General features: G+C 29.5%; 1 protein-coding gene across 5 annotated transcripts in view; it reads left to right on the top strand.

Annotated features, from left to right (window-relative positions):
- Nucleotides 1–17,939, top strand: part of path (solute carrier family 36 member pathetic) — a 37,016-nt gene extending 19,077 nt beyond the window's left edge. The window contains exons 1-10 of one of the 5 annotated variants that reach the window (XM_077445755.1): nucleotides 7,715–7,764; nucleotides 7,894–8,022; nucleotides 13,573–13,619; nucleotides 13,713–13,801; nucleotides 13,891–13,965; nucleotides 14,051–14,201; nucleotides 14,363–14,484; nucleotides 14,945–15,029; nucleotides 15,730–16,190; nucleotides 16,273–17,939. In XM_077445755.1, coding sequence (XP_077301881.1) covers nucleotides 13,611–13,619; nucleotides 13,713–13,801; nucleotides 13,891–13,965; nucleotides 14,051–14,201; nucleotides 14,363–14,484; nucleotides 14,945–15,029; nucleotides 15,730–16,190; nucleotides 16,273–16,819 — 1,539 coding nt within the window. In that variant the 5' untranslated portion in view covers nucleotides 7,715–7,764; nucleotides 7,894–8,022; nucleotides 13,573–13,610 and the 3' untranslated portion in view covers nucleotides 16,820–17,939. Of the gene's footprint in view, nucleotides 1–7,714; nucleotides 7,781–7,893; nucleotides 8,023–13,572; nucleotides 13,620–13,712; nucleotides 13,802–13,890; nucleotides 13,966–14,050; nucleotides 14,202–14,362; nucleotides 14,485–14,944; nucleotides 15,030–15,729; nucleotides 16,191–16,272 lie in introns of those variants that run through there. The other 4 variants (XM_077445757.1, XM_077445756.1, XM_077445754.1 and 1 more) reach the window with 4 other exon arrangements.
- Nucleotides 17,940–22,590: the final 4,651 nt, after the last annotated feature.

Below are 22,590 nucleotides of genomic sequence, written 5' to 3'. Positions count from 1 at the left end.
ATAGTTAAAAGTACGAGATTTGCTATGAAACTTGTAACTTAAAATTGCAAATGTGATGCACGTGCTATTCCTATAATAGCACGTGCATCACATTTATTTATTAGTATATTCAACAGAAATATACTAATAAATAATTGAATTTAATCGTTAAAAGTATCTGTTTGTTTGTAGGAAAATACGTTATTCAAACACGTTGAAATTTTGCTGTATAGTTGCAAACGATAGACTGGATTTAAAATATTTAAAATCGAAGTTAGTTTTTAAATCAATAATATTTGTCGTTTACGAATTCATTTTTACTATTCAACTGTTGTTTAGTTTAACCCATAATGAACATGTATCAATCTGAAGTATGTACATACATATATGTATATAGAGACATTTTAAAAAGCTCTCACAGAAAAAATAATCCCAAATTCAATACATTATTACCTACTACATATGTAACTGCTTTTCCATAAATAATATAAGTTGATATTTTACGGTTTTTTATGTTATGTAATTTTATATGTTTAATTTTCATTTAATGTATGACGGCAGTATTTTTTTAAAATGAAAATATTTTTAACGTGTGTATACATATGTTTTAATTATTTAATTTTTCATTTTATGTGTTGTTATAGTTTATTGTTGTATTTTTAATTTCATATGTTTCACTGTATTGTATTTATATATATAAATTAATATGAAATATATTTTTATTAATAAGCAACGATATTAATTGAAATACCCACATCAATTTTTTTTACATATTTTGAAATTTTTTTTAAATATGCCCGGATTTTTTAATTTTCACCGGTGCCCGGATTTTCTCTCTACGGCGCTGCATAGCAAGTATATCTGCGAGTTAACATTCTATTAAACTATTGTTATTTTGCGGTTACTTATCAATGTTTTTCACAATATTGTTTTGCTAGATACGTTGCGGCCAGTCCCTATCGCCATTGAGAGACTGTTTGTCGTTTTCTTATCACCGATTTTACTATGTTTGTCTTCCACTTACATCTTGTGCTCGTACATACGAATGAAAAACAAGGTTTTTTCAATATCTCTAGTACGAGTGTGGTATGTAACATTTTTTTTGTATATCTACATTTGAACCACATTTGTGGAATAGATTGGTGCTTGTTCAACTTGAGCACGATCTTGACCTGGACTCGAATTCGATTTTTCGTATAATATTACGGCATAGTTACTATCTTTACCGCTGTCTATATTTATCCAGATGTTCAAAAGTGTGAACAGTGACGTGCTTCGTACCAGATCACAAACCTTTTTCAAATGCGAAAAGCTTCAATTGACGTAGAAGATTTCTTGAACGAGCTAGCGTTTGGTTCCTCACTAATGTTATCAATAATCGTATGTCACATAGACATTGTAGATGTGGAGTGTTTTAAGAATGCAACGGTGCAGTTGTCCGAAGTTATTAACAATATCGATATTTCGAATGGTTGCTATCGTCATTGTCTTTGAAAGGTCGTGCCTTACTATTGAAAGTATGCATAATTCATGCTTTTACACTTCGACGTGAATACCAAATGCGTAATGTATTTAGATTTAACGGAAAATTTGTATACGCTCATGTAAGAGGACGTTGGCTTGTATACAATAACTTATTTAATGAATACACACCCGTATATGTAAGAAAAATTTGGATCTTCTTTCTTTATGTTGTAATAGACGATTACATTAGGTGACTATTATAATGATTCGGCATTTTTAAGTTCCGAAACATTAAACTTCAGCAAAAATTGTGATTATTCATCACAACGACACACCACTTAATACATACATAGGTAACAGTATTATGAATGAATTAAAATATTATTTAGATTCATTGTGGTTATTTTTAAGTATTTTATTAATTGTAATATACTTAGTTTTTAATCAAAATAATCTTGCAGTTATTTCTACGATGGACAAATCGCTTTGTTAATTATTCCCACTATTTTCTGAATATATATTATAATAAAATACACAATTACAATGTATGTATAATGAAGTAAACTTGTTTTTAGCCGGATGAGATCCGTTGATTATTATTATTACAATAAATATTTATTTATTCATATACAATTATAATGATAGTTTGCTGTCATTTCATCAACATTAGGATTATAATGGTATACGTGAGAATTGGCCACAAATCGCTTATTTTATTATTATTTTTTTTAATATTGGTAAATTTGAGAATGCAATTTTACTATTTAGTCATTGCTGTTTCTATTGATAAAAGTACTCTGGCTTGGACGTGTAGGTTGGTTTCCGAAATTTGAGTGAAACAAGCATCAGTTGTGGTAGAGGTAGTTTATTGTAACTTCGTTCGTTCATGAACATACTATTCAGTTTATACATGAACCAATCTGGCCAGTTTTATGTAGTGTACATAAAAGGACAAATTGACAAACGAACTATTATATTTTGTTCGTGCACAAACTATCAGGCATTTCATGCGACACCTGACACTTAAACTAAAAGCAATAGTTGGTGTATGAACACACTAGTATTTTCTTGAAAGAACCGGAGTGAACACTTGGGCTGTAACATATACAAAAAGCCTTGTAAATAAATTGTTCGAGTGTGAATTTTATAATGGGAAAAATTTAAACGTCCATTTTATAAAATAACTGCATTTAAAAAAAATTGTACATTACAAAAAAAAATGTGTGCATTTTTAAATGACGGATACAGATTGTATTAGAAACTTTGCTTTGATCATTGAAAAAATATTTGCTACTTAAAAAGCGGATGTTTGCTACTTAAATGTGTATTACAATGGCCAAAATACGACCAACTTATCTCTACTGGATTCCTTCTTTTTTACTCTTCGGCTTGCGACCTTCGACACCTACGACCTTGGCTTCGGCTCTACGAACTGATATCATTCATATTCATAAGTAATACGTAAACAAAAGTAAACACTTTTGACAGTTTAAACTTTTTGTATCTATTCTAATGCTAAAATCTATATTTTCGAATGATCGTTTCATATATTTTAATGGTCACTTTATAATGCCAAAATATTTTATTCGATGCACAATACGAGATTGTTTAATGCACCGAAAATAATGCAAAATTTTAATGCACAAACATTTTTTTTAAGATACAAAGTATTTTTCTGAATGTACAGTTAAATCGTACCCCTTTATAATCACGATCTCGTGAAGAAGACAAATGGCAGCCAAGACAAAATTTCTATTATAACAATTATAGTCATCGGTGGATTACCTCTTCATATCAATCAATGCCAGATTGAAATTTGTATTTTTTATTATATCGAAATATATTTACATATTTTATATGTACAATAATAGTTTGGTAGTGAAATAGTCTTTGATTTATGATCGATGGGATTCTAAGTTAATAAATATGTATATATATATATATATATATATATATATATATATATATATATATATATATATATATATATATATATATATATATATATATATATATATATATTGTATATGTAAAATGATCACAAGATGGCGCCAGGAGTCGACATGTTTTAATTTGAAATATCGCGCTGTTTTGCGTGTACCGTCAAATGAGTACAGTAATCGCGCGTTTTATTATTCAACTAATCAGTAAGTCGACAGCAAGTTTCGAAAATAGCATACGTATATACATATGTATGTGGTTATATTGTGTATGTGTGGGTGTATTATCGATTTGTCGGTCGATGTTCTACTTTTCACAACTCGATTTAGTATATATGTGTATATACCCAATTATATATGTATGTACATATATGTAGTTATTATAATGAGATTATTTGGGCCCAAAGATGTATAAGTGTATTTGCGATTCTCACCCTCTACCTCCTCTCCACCAACATATATGTATTTTGACGACTCATGATAAATGAGGAAGTGTTGTTTTAGTCTCACCAACCTTGATATTAGATTTATTTATATGTGTATATATGTATGTATGTTTATGAGACGCCACTGTGCTCTACAAATAATTCACATGCAATAAATTTAATCAAGAAACCTTGCTAAATTTTATTTGTTGTGACTTATCATTGTGTTATAGCTGTACTTGCGACCTTTGCTATATATTTATATGTATGTATATGTGCATTTATGTAATTTATAATATTATCATATTATATGTAAATTAAAATTTCGCTATTGCGAATAACGAAATAACAAAATTTCTAATATAATGAGGTATTTTTGTGGTTTCTAAACAATTTACTTAGCGGTTTTCAATTTAATCATGATGAAACCATGTAATATCCTTTGAAGTTCGTTGTGCCGAGATATGATTGGATGAAATTAAATTATATAAATAGCGCATTTATATATAATTTTATTTACGTTTTGTGGCTGGTAAATATACAATCAAAATATTTAAAAATACACGGTTAAAAAAAATATCCGTATTTAGACGTCGTTTTTAAATGTCGATTACATGAAGTTTTGGTAAAAATTAAATTTATATCGTTTCAAATTTATATTCTATGTACATATGTCATTATTTGTTTCACTCATTTTTAACTGTTTATTTGTTTAATTTAATTTTTATTTTACATGTATCTATCTTTAATATATAATTTGGAAAGAGACTTTGTATATATATATATATATATATGTATCCTTCGTTCGTTGGTTCGTCGTCGTCCGTAGATCGGTGACGTCATCGAACACGTGATTCGATTTTATTTTTTTCGATTCATAGGCGCCGATTTGTTTTTTTTCGATTCAATGGATTCACCCCCGCGGGGGCGCAGTCTTATGGGGCTCACCCGCATGGGGCCCCGAAGGGGGTGCAGCCTTATGGGGCGCAACCTTATGGAGCTCAGCCTTATGGAGCTCTACCGCATGGAGGCCCCGAAGGGGGCGCAGACCTAAAAGGCAAAGGCTCAGGAAGGCGCTGAGGGCGAATCCCTAGAAGGCAAAAAAAAAATTAGATTTTTTTTTTTTTTATTTTATTTTATTTTTTTTTAAATTTTTTTTTATTTTTTTATTTTTTTAATAAAATGTTAACTATTAGATTAGTCATGTTTAAGCGGTTTATATTATAAATACTGAGCGAAGCCGGGTACTACAGCTAGTATATAATATACCAGAAAGGCGAAACAGGGTATTCCCAATGTGCCTTCCTAGACAATTAATTATAAACATTGCAAAATTTTTTATTACATAAATCGCTGTATTTCGAGAGGCCGAAGAACACGAAATTAACAATTCATTAATTAATCCATAGAGTCATCTATGGATTTAGACTTGTACATACATTTTTACAGATATTTGTAACATAGCGGGTAGGATGAGTATTTGCCAATTTGATGGAGGAACCGTTTCAACAATGAAATCAGATAAATTGGCAAACTCTGATAGGAAACGATCGACTTAGAGGCACAGATATTCAAGTCTGACCAGCAGCATTAAATATTAGCACAGATCGACCCCGGCAACCTCTCGGTGCTAAATATCAACGCAAACACCGAGCCACACTGCTGGGTATATAATTATATACTTAATTTCAAAAAAATAATAATGTCATAAAACTAAATGTTGCCGTTTTAGAAAAAAAATAGTTATCATGGTAACAACTAACAAACATGTACATATATGCATATTTTTTTTAAAAGAACGTGCTTTAAAAAAGTTACGAGTCGATATTCCATACTTATTTACACACAGTATGTAAACTTTCAGTCAAATTTTTCCTTCTTATGTTATGAAAATGAAAAAAACTTTGATTTTATTTATAAAAAGCTTGAAAACACACGTTTAACTAGTGATAACTAACTGGTGACTCGTGATTAGTAGTATCTGTCAACGACTTCACACATTTCAACATCGAGATTGCAAGTTTTTTAAAGTAAGTGCTTGTAAATATTATCATATAATGAATTTTTTTATTGTATTCGATTATTGCCATATAATGGGAATAAAAAGTATGGTTGCGACTTCTGTTTAATGCGATGTCATATTGATCTCCAGCTCAAGTAATGAAAAAAAAGCACGTGTATGTATGTACGTATGTATGTATATATTTGATACATGTTTTGTAATACATATGTAGATACATTCATATGTAATACATAGATACGTATATAAATGTATGTACTATTTGAGGATAAAGTACTCCGTTGTATATCGTATTTTGCAATTAATAATTACTTTGAACTTCACTGAACTTTAAACTGTAGACAATTTGCATTTGCATACGTGTATATTTATGTATGTATGTACATATATAACTACACGTCTATCCATATGCTTGGATTTTGTGTATTGTTTCTTCTTCTACCATTAATGTTTATTTTAAGTCAAAATATCTCTTATTTATCAAATTGTTATAGTCCAAGTGCTCACTTCGGTTTGTTTATGAACATACTGTAATAGTTTGTTCATACATAAACCAACTAGTTCGTTTGGCAATTTGTTCTTTGTGTATATTTCATCTGGCCTGATTGGTTCGTATATGATCTAATTAATATGTTCATGAAATAACGAAATGTACACTTGGACTGTTAACATATACATATAAATGACATTCCTCAAAAAAAATTAAATGAGATATTGTTGAAAAGTAATTTTTTAGTCTTAAAATAATGCAAGGTCGTGTTAATTATTTTTAAATTTCAGTTTTAAATATAGAATTTGGCAATGTGTAATTTTTTTTGATACTGCTCTTTAGCTACATAATTTGTCAATAATGATAACTTCGCAACTGTCAAATTCCACAAAAAATATCATCACTGAGTCAGGTGAATTGACAATCCGTAGAATTAAATTTTTAAACTCATTTTGAAATAAAACTCTCGAACTTAATTCAAAATTAGTAAATCTTTTTTAGTTTTGAATCCGGATTCCCGTTTCAGTTCCGGTTACCGATTCCTTTTTCAGTTCCGGATCCCGATTCCTTTTTCAGTTCGGGTTCCCGATTCATTTTTCAGCTCCGGATTCCTTTTTCAATTATGGATTCTGTTTCAGTTCTGATTCCTGAATCCTGCTTCAGTTCCGATTTCCGATTCTTGTTTCAATTCCGATTCTCAAGTCCTGTTTCAGTTCAGATTTCCGACACCTGTTTCAATTCCGATTCCAATTAATTATTACTATTCGTATTGTAACTTTATTTTAAATCATGTATAAATTTTTTTCCGAAACCACCCATTAAAATTTCAACGGGCACAAGACTAGTATTTAAAATAAAATGTGATAATTAAAGGCACAACAGCGTAATACACACTTGAAAGTATTATGTATGTATTTATAGTACAATAAACATAAAATTAGAATCTAACGTGTCTTATGTTAGGATGATTTCGGTGTCGCGTCGCTCCACTATTTAGTAATTGAAGTTAGAATATTTTATATTTTATCGTAAAAAATTGTTTTGCGGAATATTCATATATATTTTTTAGTCATGCTCAATTTTTTTTTATTCAATGACTTCCGACGAGACTACCATTTAAAATAAAAACGCCAATTGTTAAATTAAACTATATTATATGTGCATACGTATATGTACGTACTTTTGTATTACTAAACTTGTTGTACATACATATGTTATTTGTTTGCGTACACATTGACTTACATTAAGGTTTGATGATTGAGGTTAACTAAATACATATGTGTCTGACTTGGATTGGTTTATGTTTAGCAACATTATTTGCCAGAGTCATAACATAATATATGTATATACATAATAAGCATCTATTTTCGTTCAATTTCGACCGTTTTCACAAAAGAGCTCAGTCTCGATTCTGCTACCGATGCGAGTCAACTTGCCTCCACGTACGTAAGTGCACTTGCAGGTAGATATGTATATATTTTGGCGATTAGGTTTTAGCAAATGCGATTTGTTTTTACTATTTCGTTCTATTTTACGCGAGATGTGACAACTTATGTCTGGATTTGTCGTTCGTAGGTTGCCGACCGCAATTTGTTTTGGTTTTGGTTTTCTTTTGGTGCTTCGTTCAACGCCCTGTGAGCTGGCCATGTTCTTGTCTAGGCGAGAGTTCTAAACGTGCGAATTCAAATCGATAATACTGGACAGGTTAGTTTTTTATGGTTTCTTGTTTCACTCGATTGATAAATCTATATATAATAAGCACATTTATCGCCAATAAAGCGCGTTGATTTTGGATGTCAGTTTTGTACATTTGTATTAACCTATAATATTATAAATGTATGTATATAAGAATTTTAAATTAAAACGGTTGTGTAATATGTACTTTTATATTTATAATTATATATACACTATTTTAAAATCGTTCATTTATTATGTTTTTATTTAGATAATCATATTTACTGCTGAATACCATTTTGCATAACACTGCGATTTGATTTCTATTTAAATTCGATTATAAAAAAACTATGCATAATTTCTGTCACAAATAAATATTGAAGGGAAATGTGAAACATCTTTTAAATAAAAATGCGTTTCGAGTTAATTTTTTTTTAATGGCAGTTGGCAAATTTTTTATTGGTTTATTTCATTAACAATATACATATGTATAGATATCATATATATAATAGCGCTAGTTTGTGTGTCTGTGTAAGATAACGCTCGCCGTACTATGATAGTCGTTTCGATTCGACATATGAACATCACCGTTAAAACACTGCCAATAAAACGTGCGATTATAATAACAGATCAACAAAAAGCTTCTATATATGTATATACTTTTTGTAATCAATGTTCCTCTAGGGAAATAAGTCTCTTAGCGCCGTCTATTGAAAATTTATTTAATTAATTAATTTTTCTATTGGTGTTTTATATTGTTAATAATATGTAGGTAGTTTTTACCTTTTTTTAATATGAAACAATTAAATATAAATATATTTGAAAAAACGTAAAGGAGGTATGTAAAAAAAATACGACCGCGTGCGGATCGAACACAGCACTTCACATTGATTTTATTTATTATTTATTTAATATGCCCATGCGATGATAATTCATCGGGCATAACACTAGTTTGTAATTATATCTGGCGAATTCTTAAGTGCAAAAAAACGTAACTGTGTCCTAGTACGTACTTAACTATTATTAATGTATGTATGTATGCAGATAAGACATTCGTAACAAATTATCCGTAAAATAATAATATTTATGTTTATGTTCGAAGGTTGGTTTAAGATAACGAATAACATTATTATTATAATATCTAAAATTTTACGATATATGTACGTATGTATGAACCTACATACATAAGTACTTGTCACGTGTTCTTTTATGTTGATTATTTTGACATTATGTACATAATACTATTTTCTGTATCACAAATAATAAAAATCGCCTAGAAACGTCTCATCTCATGGCTACACATATATATTTTTATGGATATGCAATTGCGATTAATTTACTAAATTATATGTAAATATTTATACCATGCAAAGGAGTTAGTCAAAGTGAACCGTTGGTAAACGGACTACTAGTCATATGTAAACCAGTCACAGGACAACTGGTCGCTCTAGATCGGTCACACGTGATCACCCGTCACACTAAAACTGGTCACACCCTAAAATCGATCACGAAAAAACTGGTAGACCGATTTTAGGGTGTGACCAGTTTTCTCGTGACCAGTATAGATGTATGTACATATACTGAGTATACATACATCGAAACATTAATAAAATAAAACTTGTCATATGAAATGAAGGTTGCTTTATTTTGTATACTTAAATATACTATGTCAATTGGAAATAAATACATATTGTATTCGTATATTAGAATAGCTGTTGTTTTTGTAATAATAATACAATTTCTACGTATGAGGATGTGTAATATCATAACTTTACCTTTACACATATCCCTAAAGCTTATCATCTATTACGATTACGTTACATTGTATGTAATATTGATGAACTTTTTATCTTGTTTTGCAATAAAACAAAACGGATCGTTCAATGCTTTATGACGTTAAAGTGTTTATTTCTAGCCTATCGTTAATCAGCCGACCACCTGATTAAACTGTAGATTATTTCAATAGATCATCTGTATTGTTTGTTTATACCGATGCAAAAACTAACAATTTATACCCAATATTTTATCGTTGTGATCTGAAAACCTAACATTACTTAGTTACGGGGACCAAGGCTGTAAAAAATCAAATTTATGTATGATATACTAGTTTATTTTCAAATTTATTAATAATTCATTTATTTTCAACTTTAATATTCTGTCTGTAATAACAGGATTAAATAGGCGTAAGCTTTCAGGCAACATATGTACATTTTTATGTGCATAGATTCATAGAGATATTGTTTACATTAGAAAAGAGTAATTTCATCTGAATTCTTAGGCTTTTTATCAAGATAAAATTAATAAACACATACACAAGAATTGCTTGTTTAATAATATAGGATACTAGTGGTTTAACCCGGCTTCACTCGGTATTTGTAATATAAACCGCTTAAACAGGACTCCGGAACAGGAATCTGGAACTGAAAAAGGAATCTGGATTTGGAACTGAAAACTGAATCGAAATCGATATCGTCGTCAAAGAAAATTAAATTTTTTCGATGCCGTCACGGATTTTACGAACCAAACCTTAAGAGGGCTGGACACCAGCGCCTTGTTCATACAAACGTATTACACTTCTCCCTTCCTCAATTATGGCACTAGATAAATTATTTTTTAATATGCTATGGATATCCACCATTGGGATGCATCTATCGTTTTATTTTTTTGATTAGTTATTTTTTATAGGAGCTAGAAGCCGCCAAACATCTATAAAATCGCCTCTTTTTTACACCCACGAAAAGAGTCCAGCGTGCTTATTTAACGGTCGATTTAAAAAAAAATACGCGCATAGTTTCACAGAAAATATCTTTTTCATACCGATGATGAAATTTTTTTAAAAATTGGTCCAGTTTTGGTGGAGAAAATAGAAGAATACGAAACCTCGTTTTTGTCGATTTAAAATACGTATTATCTGGTCGAAGCGCAACTGTCGCATACACTCACTAAATTTATATTGATATATATTGTCGCATTCTCTCAATATATATATCGAAGAAAGGAACGGCAACAAAATTAAAGTTTCGGGTGTACAGCGCTCTTAAGTACAAAGTCTCTTTCGAAATTATATATTAGATAATAGGATTTAGCTACTTAGCTATGATATTTTTAAACCAAAAACATTTAATGAAGAAATATACTTATTGAATTTCTCAACATAAACTAAAGCTTATACAATATTATTTAAACATACATACATATGTAGTTAGATTTGATTTAAGTTAGTCAGGTCAACTTCAAAACATGTTTATTTGATCTCATGACTGCTTACTTTTCAAATTTGAATAACCAGACGCATTATAATGCGAAACATGTATCTTTTGTGTTCATTTAAAGTATGTAGTAACCTGCGATACGTTTGTTTACCGTGTGCACAATGGTATCTTTATACTATTATGAAGATCTGCATAAAATGCTGAAAAATATTGGCTCACAATTCCGAGTCGTTATTTTTCTCTAGTCACACCCACACAAGTTAATATTTTCGCTTGGCGAATGTTCGTCATAGGTTATAGCATGTCCACACCTTCTTTCTATTCCGCGGAGGCTTGGCTGTGACATGATCTCTTTCTTGTCTTTATGTAATTCCTCTGTGGCGTCATTGCTAGTCGGTATTCCAATACGTGGGTTCTTGTTGTGATGAGCTAGCTAGCTCTATGATAGATAGTCTATACGTTTTGGCTCGTATTCAGAGCGATTAGGAATTTTAGAGTAAATTTAAGTTTTGTATGTAAAGTTATGCATTTGCGATAACAATGCGCACACTTTTTAGATGTACAAAATGTACATGGATAAAGATAAGTCTTTTTTCGATAGGACAACATATGAAAATAAGAAATCTAATTGTCGTTGAAAATATTTCTCATTAAAACTGTGCTTATAAGACTTTTAAAAGTTTACTTTTCAAGTGCATAGTTGATATTTTCATTTTTTTGAGGTTCAACATTTATATTGATGGCTTTCAATGTACACATTGCTAGAATCATTATTAATATGAGCAAAGGCAATGATAATTTGTTCAATCCATTGTCATTTATCAAGCTCCGGATCTTGAAAAATCATACCTATTTAATTGCCAATGAAAGAGAATCCTCTAATTATTTATGAACATAAATTCTAACATCAATTTACATACATATACATGTTTGCATTTGATTTCGTATTATTTTTTTGTACTCGAGCATTTTTTTTAAATCTATAGATGTATGAGGAAATACTGTCATACCCGGTTGAGTGATTTTGATAAATTTTTATCCAATCTTCCTTTAACTGTGAATCAAAATACATATCATGTGGTCATCAGTATTTTAGTGATTATATGTGCGTATGATTGTTGTATACAATCTTGTTTTTAGAGGAAATTTTGGTCCGTATTTGAATTTTTCATTAATATTACATACTTTGATTTATGTATGTATGTATGTATATCGTTCATTCTTATTTTACAATATCGACGGCAGTTATTTGACAAGTGTCTTTAGATTGTTCCGTATCACTGCCAATATTGACCTCTCTATACATACACCATCACGCAAAAGCATATACAGGCCAAAAACATATTTCTCGAAATTAAGAAAAGTGGACTTATGCCACTTTCAATTACAACGGTTCATTTATCGTTATTGTATAAGTACGATTTTTCTATCCGTTATCATTCCATCTGTCAATCCAAATAAATCAAAATCATGACATGTAAATGTCTTGATAAGATTTGCAACGCTCAGTAAGTCGAACGTAAATATTTTACTTCGACATTGGTTTGCGATAATTTTAACTGATAACTGCGTATGAGTTTATGTGATAATATTATTATAAAATTTTAGCTATTATATTTCTTGTAAAACCAAAGAGTTTACGACGAGTGCTCGTATTGCTGAGCTCTTTTCTCTTTCTTGAGGAATATATATATAATTTCTAAATGCTTTAGCTTTTAGCCATTTATATTTTTAGATACATACATACATATATGTATGATATTATAATAATATGCATATGTAAAATAAATTGCATCTCGATACAAACATTCCAGCCCGGGACAAACATTCCTGGGAATTCACGAAATTTTTGTTGTCCCGCGTCCCGGGAATTCTTGTCTCGAGTCCCGGGAATTGGATTAAAAAAAATCTTGGAAATATACAACATTTTCAAGACTGCACGAAGGGAAATAATAAATCAAATACACGAAGTATCGTAATATATTCTCAACTTCGACTGAAACTGAAAGAGTTTTTTCCATTGCTGGAAATTTTTGTACCAAATCTAGAAATAGGCTTTCGGATTCTCATTTAAATATTTTAGTATTCTTAAGAAGCTATTTAAATAAGTTTACTTTTATAATTACATTTTTTTCCAGTTAATACATATATTATATTATGTATTGTTTACTTTTTTTTATATTTTGTAAATAGATATTTTTTTATATATAAAAAATGTTTTTTTACACGTGTCTCGGGATCCCGGGAATCCCGAGAACGATCCCGGGTTCCTTCCGTCCCGGGAATTGAAAAAGTCCAGGAATACAGAAACCCTAATGTGCGTACAGATATTCATACAAATGTAAATATTATTGGTTGTTTGTTTCAGATTACTTGAGACTGAATTGAAGAAATTCTGAAGGAAAAATGCCTAAAGTTAGTAAAATGCTTTTATGAAATGAATTGATTTAAATTATATGTATATAAATGAGATGATGTAATACTGATTTTACTTTTTTAACTTAACAGGAAACAAATGGAGCACTACCGCCTCCACAAGAATTAGAAACTTTTCTACCATCAGATGGATCAAAGCGAAAGGGAACTATAACATCCGAGTGAGTTTAAAATAAAATATTTTATCTAATCTCTGTGAATTGAAGTAAATGTTATGTAATCTTACTTATTGACTTTTAATGTGTTTCAGATATAAAGTGAATACAGATACTGAATATGGAGGATTCGATCCATTTGCTGAAAGAAAAGTGGATCACCCCACAACGTAAGAAATTTTCTCCCGGTTTTAGTCGAAATCATATAATAATAAACGAAATATTATAAATAAAATGTTTAAATGTTTTTTTTAGGGACTGTGATACCGTCACACATTTATTAAAGGCATCTTTAGGCACTGGTATTTTATCAATGCCTTTGGCGTTTAAGAGCGCCGGTCTAGTGTTGGGTATTTTTTTTACACTTTTGGTTGCTCTTGTTTGCACACACTGCTGTTATATTTTAGTAAGTTGCATAATTCAAAATGAATATTCAAATAAAATAATAATTTTCTTGGGTTCTTATTCATATAATATGAGCCAAATTAGAATATAAAACAATAGTTATGTATGTATGTATATTTAAGTTAAATTTTATTAATACATTTAATAATAATTTTTTTTCAGGTTAAATGTGCACATTATTTGTATAAAAAAAAAAAGGTGACGGCAATGAGTTTTTCAGAAGTTTCTGAGGTTGCTTTTGCAAATGGACCAAAATGGGGGAAGAAATATGCATATTCGTCAAAGTAATTATGAGTTTTCCATTTGAATTTCCTTTAAATACGATGCGATTGTGACATGAGCTATTTTAATATTAATTACATTTAGTCACATATAACTATATAGTTATATAGTTATATGGGCTTTTTTTCCTATGTAACGCGGTGGATCGGCATTCCGGCTCCTTTTTTCTGGGCATTTTTTATGTTTCAAACAAATATTCTATATATAATATAGTTTCAATATAATCTTTTCTAATAAAAAACTTGACAATAAGTCAGTTTGTTTTCAAAAAAGCCCAGGTTATATAGATTATATTAAAAACTAAAAAAAAATGCTTACGTTGCAGTAGCATTATTTTGGTTATAAGTTTTGATGATAAAATTACTTCTATCATAATAAATATTTTTTAAACAATGTTTTGAAAAATATATGAATATTATAAATAATATGAATATTCTATAAAATAATATTATATCTTTTCAGAATTCTAATATTGATCTGTCTATTTTTGACGTATTTCCTAACATGCAGTGTTTACACAGTGATTATAGCTGAACATTTCAATAAGGTACTTTACATAACACATAATAACATTTATCATGTTTAAAAAGTCTCAAACAATGGCTGTACATTTTCGAATATTGATTACATATATACTGAAAAATATTGTTTTTAATTAAGTATTATCAAGTAAATTAATTTGTAGTCATGTCAATATGCTCTTCAAAATAGAAAATTTCCTTATCAACCAATCAATATGAGTTGTACAAACATACATATAATTTTTTTTTTGGTTTTTAAATGCTTTTTATTATTACGAAATTATGTTCACAATACATCTTATATCTATTTTAATAGCTACTGATCTACTGATCATTTTCTATTTTACAATTTAATTTAATTTGGTTAGTAATTATAGTATTATATTATTCTAATTTTAATCTACAGCATAATAGGAAAAAGAGCTCAAAAACCTATAATATAATATAAGACAATTGCATTAAGTGAGAATAATATAGAAAATTTTCAGTATAAATGAATCCTCAACTCAATATGTAAAATTATACAACCAATATTTTAGTCTTATTTTAAGTTTATTAGAGTATAATACAATAAATGTACATACATATGTATGTATTATATGTGGTTCCACGACAAAACATCTACAGACAAAACGTCCAACGACATAGACGTTTTGTCGTGACACCATTATACCTATATTTACATGTGGTGGTTTCTGTTTTTCAAATATTATTAATCTGTTTCAGGTTGTAATTCATCTCACTGGCTCAGAGATTGATGTGAGGGTCATGATCTTATTCTTCTTAATTCCGCTGATTTTACTTTCATGGATTCCCAATTTGAAATACTTAGCACCGGTGTCGATGATTGCAAACATCTTCATGGGTTTGAGTTTGGGCACGACTATTTATTATTTAGTAGTGAACATGAAGCCAGAGACATTCAAGGATCTCGACTCTGTTGGTCCTATCAACCTGTGGCCAGACTTTTTCTCTCTAACTATATTTGCCATGGAAGCCATCGGAGTGGTAATGCCGTTGGAGAATAGCATGAAGACACCACGACACTTCCTTGGAATTTGTGGCGTTTTGAATAGAGGAATGTCTGGAGTTACACTTCTGTACATCGCTCTAGGTTTCTTGGGATACCTTTGTCACGGAGATGCGGTTAAACCGTCTATAATCTTAAATTTGCCAGTAGAAGACATGTAAGCTATATTTATTAAATGCTTGTTTAGTTCAATTTTGATGTACATATATAGATTTATCTAATTTTACAATTTATTTTAGCGCTGTTCAAATTGTACTCGTTCTTATTGGAGTCGCTGTCTACTGTACTTTCGGTCTTCAATTCTACGTGTGTCTAGAAATTGGTTGGAACGGCATCAAGGATAAGTTCACAAAGAGGCCAATGCTCGTCAATTATATTATGCGAACGGTCATCGTGTCGGCAGCCGTTCTGCTTGCTATAGCTGTACCGACGATAGCTCCGTTCGTTTCATTGATTGGCGCTTTCTGTTTCTGCATTTTGGGACTTATAATTCCTGTGTTAATAGAGATGATTACATTCTGGGATGTGGGCTTTGGTCGATACAATTGGATTGCGTGGAAGAATTTGATTGTTTTGATTTTTGGTGTATTGGCTCTCATCTTCGGTACCAAGAAAGCCATCGAAGATATCATCGATGTATATGTTGGGGACAACAGCGTCGCTTCCGTTTCTCAAGTGTTGAATGGAACCGATGTTGATCCTATGCGAAATGTGACTGAAGTTGTTCAGAATGTCACTGAATATATTCAAAACGTTATTACCAACAAGACTGCGAACAGTATTTGAGGTTTTTTATCGTTGTTTTTTGCATTTTGTATTTCATTTTGAGGAGATAGCAATTATAAATGAATTTTTTTTGACATCATTTCAAGTAACATTTTCACTTTTTATAATAATAAATCTTACAAAATCACACACAAAATAGTGTTATTATTTTTTTGTTTTACTTATTCATATTATTATTAGAAATATGTACATATGTAGGTTTGAATTTATGGTATGTATTTACATACATATGTTGTGTTTGGAGATAGATTATACATACTACATGAAAGTTTGCATTAATCTATGTATTTATATTACCTCCTGGGGTAACAGTCACTCTAATATAGAAATCTTTGGGTAGAGGGAGGAGAAATAAATACTAGGAATACTAGAATGATCCAGATTCTACATTATTTTAGACATTTTAGAAATCTAATGGTTTATATTTACTATTTATGGTTTTTGTAGAATTTTTGGAGTTGAGATTTGTTCATGGACCGCATTCTGGCTTGTGTGCCGTGGTTTCAGGATCCCTTTTTTTTATCCATATTAACATAATAAATTTGATTTACTAGTATAAACTAGTTTTCAACGAAATATTAAAAAGAAAAGCGTATTAAATTTACAAAATAATTTTTTTTTCGAATTATTTGTGCTTCATATGATCAAATATAATATCTATATACATATATAAGAATGTCTTTTTGTCTGTCCGTCTCGTATAAGCTCCTAAACCACTCAACCGATTACGATAGAACTTTCAGGATTTATTGTATGCATGTCCAGAAGCGTACTGTAAAAAAAAATCGCCAAAAAACAGGAACGGACACGGGAAAAACGGGAATGAGTGGCATTGCAACGCAATAATTTCAAATACTTTCGCGTCGCGACCTGCGTTGTTAGGGTAAAATAAACAAATAATTAAATAATTTCAAATGTGTTCGCTGCCTGCATTTTTCCGACAAATGGGAATGGGAACGAGAACGAGAACGGGAACGAGAACGAGAACGGGAACGACAACGACAATGGGAATTGCATGCGTTATTGTGGCATTGCAACGCATGCCAGGTTCATCTAGTTCATAATATAAATTATGCATATTGAATAAGGTGAATATCGGACATTCTAAAATAAATCCCTTGATTGGAGTGATTGGTCTATTTATTTAAAAGCTTACTTATTAATAAAAATTACTTTCATTGATCAAACCAAAGAAGAATTTGATATGTTCATGAGACAATTATATGGGATTGCGATTTTTCACATTAAAATTTCTGTAAAATATTAAATTTCGCATGAAGATCAGTGATGATTGTGAACTAATTTTCATATTTATAACTAGACCATATTTACAAACTTTTTTTGACATATAAATACATATGTACAATCGTCTTGAGTTAAAGGAACAGTTGGGAAGTAGTAGTAAATTAGGCTTGGAAAATTTCAGGATAATTCCTAGCCTTTTGTTTAGTCGAATTAGTTTGTATAAATACGTATACTTATTCACTTATTGCCAATTACTTGTTATGAATCAATAGTTTGGGAAAAATTGGATTATATGTTATATTACATTGGATTATACTAGTAATGTAGACGAAAGTTTAAGTTGTTGGCCTGTTTGATTTTTCAATTTTAAAATGAAATAAAGGTAAATTTTACAAGTGTACTATTAAACATTAAAGAACATGTACATATTCAAAAAATTAAATAATAATTACAAATATACATATTTATATTCAAGCATACACTTAAAAATATATGGCCCAGCCCATCTACGAAAAAAAGTATTTGTATTTTGATTTGTCTCAACGGTTATTTAACAGTTTAACATTTACATATTTAACCAAAGAATTAGTACATATAAATAGAATAAAGATTTAAGGCGCGTTTTGGAGCTTTTTAACAGTAATTTACATATACTTATAAATTAATTAAGTAATGAAAATAATCAAAAAAAAAAAAAACGGTGGTAAATTGAATCCTCTTTTAATGAATCAATTGATACCTATAAATAGGATTAATACCTATAAATAGAATAATTACCTACTCAAAAAACAGCAGGGGTAAATTCAATCCTCTTTTAATGATTGAATTAATACCTATAAATAGGATGTAAATGAATAAGGTATAATAAGATACACTTTGGACCTCTTTAAACTGTCAACATTTGTTTAATTTTTTTTTAATAGTAACAAGAATAAAAATTTAGCCCATTTTGGATGAATTTTATGTATATTTTTTAATGAATGAAAAAAATAAGCTTACTAATCAGTAAATTTAAAAGAACGATGCTGTGGTTCCGGGATAAATTTATCCTCTTTTCATGAAATTGTATTACATACATACATATAATATGAATGTATGTAGTTATCTTGTGAAAAATTTGTAATATGTAGGTGACCTTCACGTCTTTCTATCTGCAGTCGGAAGTATGTATTGGAAAATGAAAGAGTTCATCTACAAATAAAATAGTCTGTGTTAGGGTATTGTTTTAACATCATCCAAAATTAATAATTTTTTCTTTTAATATAAATACGTCGATCAAATGAACTTTTTACTGTTTAAGAGGTTCAAAATGCAACTTATTTTTTATTTTATTTATTTTTTATTTTATTAATTGAAAAATCAACAGACAGGATGTACAGAGATAGGTATTAAAAAAACAAAAAGTAAATAAATAATATATGTAACATCCGAGTCCAATAATAGATTTTGCCAAAAATGAAAAAGATAAATATAAGGAAAACAAATTAAAAAGTAAAGAATAAAGGCATGAAAAAATATGTAGAACATTGCATAATTAAACTATAGTATTAAAATATTTGGAAAAGGTTATAAGATAGAATATAAGAAGAAATTGAAATTTACAAATATAAAACAAATGAAAAAGGTAAATACAAAATAAACAAATGAAAAGGAAAAGAATGAAAGCTATAATATGATTAAATAGCACATTACATAACTAAACTAAAGTATAAAAATAATGGAAATATTGGAAAAATAGAATAGGAGAAAAAATGAATCAATCGGTCAAGATTCTCTTGATGTTAGACCTGAATTGATGTAGGGAAATACCAAACAGATCAACCTCATTCAGCTCTCCGTTAAACATACGATAAACGCGCTGCAGATAAAAATATTTTTGGGAATTAGTATTGAAAGGATCAAGTGAAAAGAGTGCAACGCGTCTAGAGTACCGAACTGGGATTCTGAAATTAACCTTATTCAGTAAATCAGAACAATCAAGGAAACCATTTATGAGCTTAAAGAAGAATATAGCATTATATATTATATTAACTTATATTATTTTCATTTTATTAAATCATTATTAATTCACCTGGTTAAATAAATGTTTGTCTGTCAAATACAAAGTCAAAATGTAAAGTTTTTTTTTATTCCTATGAATATTAATTGTGCTTTAATAATATTTTAAATGAATGAAATAAATGATTGTTTTTTTTATTGATATTAATTCTTTAGTCAGTGTTGACTATTTTGCAAATATACATAAATAAAATGGGCGGCTTATACTGTTAAGCGCAATCCTGTGTATATTCTATAAAATACCATAGGAAAATTAGTGGTTATCATTGAGTTACGAGTAGACGGTTCAGTTTAGAATGTTTTTCTTCCACGTAGCATGAGATTGTAGTGAGATGATTTAGCGTTTGAATGGCGAGATTCAATAAGGGTAGATTTGAGAATTTTCCAGACTTGGGTATGTTGCGTTGCGATAGCGCCTCAGGGGAGTAAAACGACTTGTATCTAAATGTACCATCACGCCATTTGTCTTCATAAAAAAACTTCTATTGTCAGTATATGAGAACAGCGAGACGAAACGTCAGCGATTCGTGCGTTATTTTCCATGTATTTCTACAGATAAAGACATTTAATATTTGCCGTCGAGATAGTTGCAAGTCGACATAGACTAATGTGATTTCAGTACTATTCACTTCCGACTAACGTTTCTCTTCTGACAAAAAAAGAAACGTATAGGTATAATCTATTTTTGCATGAGAAAAAATAACTGTCGCTTTTAGTGATCATTTCATTGAAATGTTGTCCATATTTCAATTTCTTGTTTATTATACTGTTCAAAATATAATATAATATCTCGTGTTTATTTAATATGCAACATAATTCAGTACCATTAACTGCTAACGATCAGTAGTAAATATTATATTATTCTAATAAAATCAGCTATGGCCAATAACATCGGCTGCAAAACTCTGATAATAAAGATCTAGAAATTATTTAATTAAAATTAAAGTTGATAATAAGGATTACACGTATATTTATTCCGAAATCAAGTTTAATTTACATATATAAAAGTCAGTGAAATATACTTTACTTTTTTTTTCAATGTTTAAGCAAAAGTAGTTTCAAAATTAAATATCTTAAATAAATGATAGTCAAATTTTAATGAGTCTGAATTTAACATTCGTTAAAATTTAAAAATTAAAGTTTTAGGATTTTTATAATAACATTTTATAATATCAAGATATGTCACATTTTAATTTTTTAATTTTAAAATTTATATTTATAGCATGGTGCCATCTATGGTTTTAAACCTGTACATACATACATATATAAATTTAAAATTATTCCAAAAGTGGTGACAAATAGTAGGCAGGTTGGTTGCCAATGTGGTAAGGAATTGTTTGGAGTCACTGTCTGACCAGTATCATTGCAGAAATACTCCGTATAAATTATTTTAAATCGAGGTCAAACCAGGGCTCGAACTCGGGACCTCTCGGTGGTTACGTGAATGCTAACACCGAGCTATATACTACTGCAACGGCTCTCAGCCCGTGGTATGCGTACCACTTGGTGGTACGTGGTTGATGATTGTTGGTACGCGAAAAAAATCAGTAATGGAGGATATGCAAGAATGAATGATTTATAATCATGAATAGAAATATTTTTATATAATTAATAAACATTATCTTAATTAATCATAGTCGACGTCAATATATATTATACATACATACATATGTACAGTCGAAGATCGAAAATTCAGCAATTGATTGACCGTTTCATAAAAGATAAATATAGAAATACAGATTGAATGCAGCTCCAGACTTAAGGGTATATGTATCTCGAATTACATACATATATGTATGTATGTTCTTCGAAACAAGCACAAGAAAAACGTTCCTCGAAACAAGCACAAAAATCTCATTAAATTTATTTATTTAATTAAGAAAAGAAAATATATTATATGTACTTTGTAATTTTGTGTTTTTATTAAAACCATTTATCAGTAATAACGAAATGGTAGATAAATATATTATATGACGAAATAGTGGATAAATATATTAAACTTTGAGCATATTCTAATTGTAACTCAAATAATTTTTTTCAAACGCAAATAATTTTTTTCCATAAAATTTCTTAACAAAACAGATTAATTGTGTCTACCCTGTCTTCACATTTACCATGCAAATCTAATATATAATTTCGAAATAGTCTTTGTATGTATATATGTATGTTTGTTTGTTTGGTTCGTAAATTCAATTGGCATTTTGAAAGTGAAAACATTAATTCAAAAGAAGTAGTAAATAGTCACTAGCTAAATGAAAGCAAACTAAATATATACAGCATACCATTATGCCATAAAGTAATTCTTTGAAGATAACATCACTCGAGTGAGCTTAGACGCTGTCGTACATTTTCCTCGTAAAATCTCCGAAATTCGTTAGTATTCGAAAGAAAAAGTACATATGTAGAGTCTGTTCAAGAAACGAGCGACCTGGGTGACAGCATTAGTGTATATACATGCAGTGGTCATT

Source organism: Arctopsyche grandis, chromosome 2 (genome assembly GCF_051622035.1).
Source record: "Arctopsyche grandis isolate Sample6627 chromosome 2, ASM5162203v2, whole genome shotgun sequence".
Lineage (NCBI taxonomy): Eukaryota > Metazoa > Arthropoda > Insecta > Trichoptera > Hydropsychidae > Arctopsyche > Arctopsyche grandis.
The sequence above is the reverse complement of the archived record's forward strand: the minus strand, read 5'-3'. Positions and strand labels throughout refer to the sequence as shown.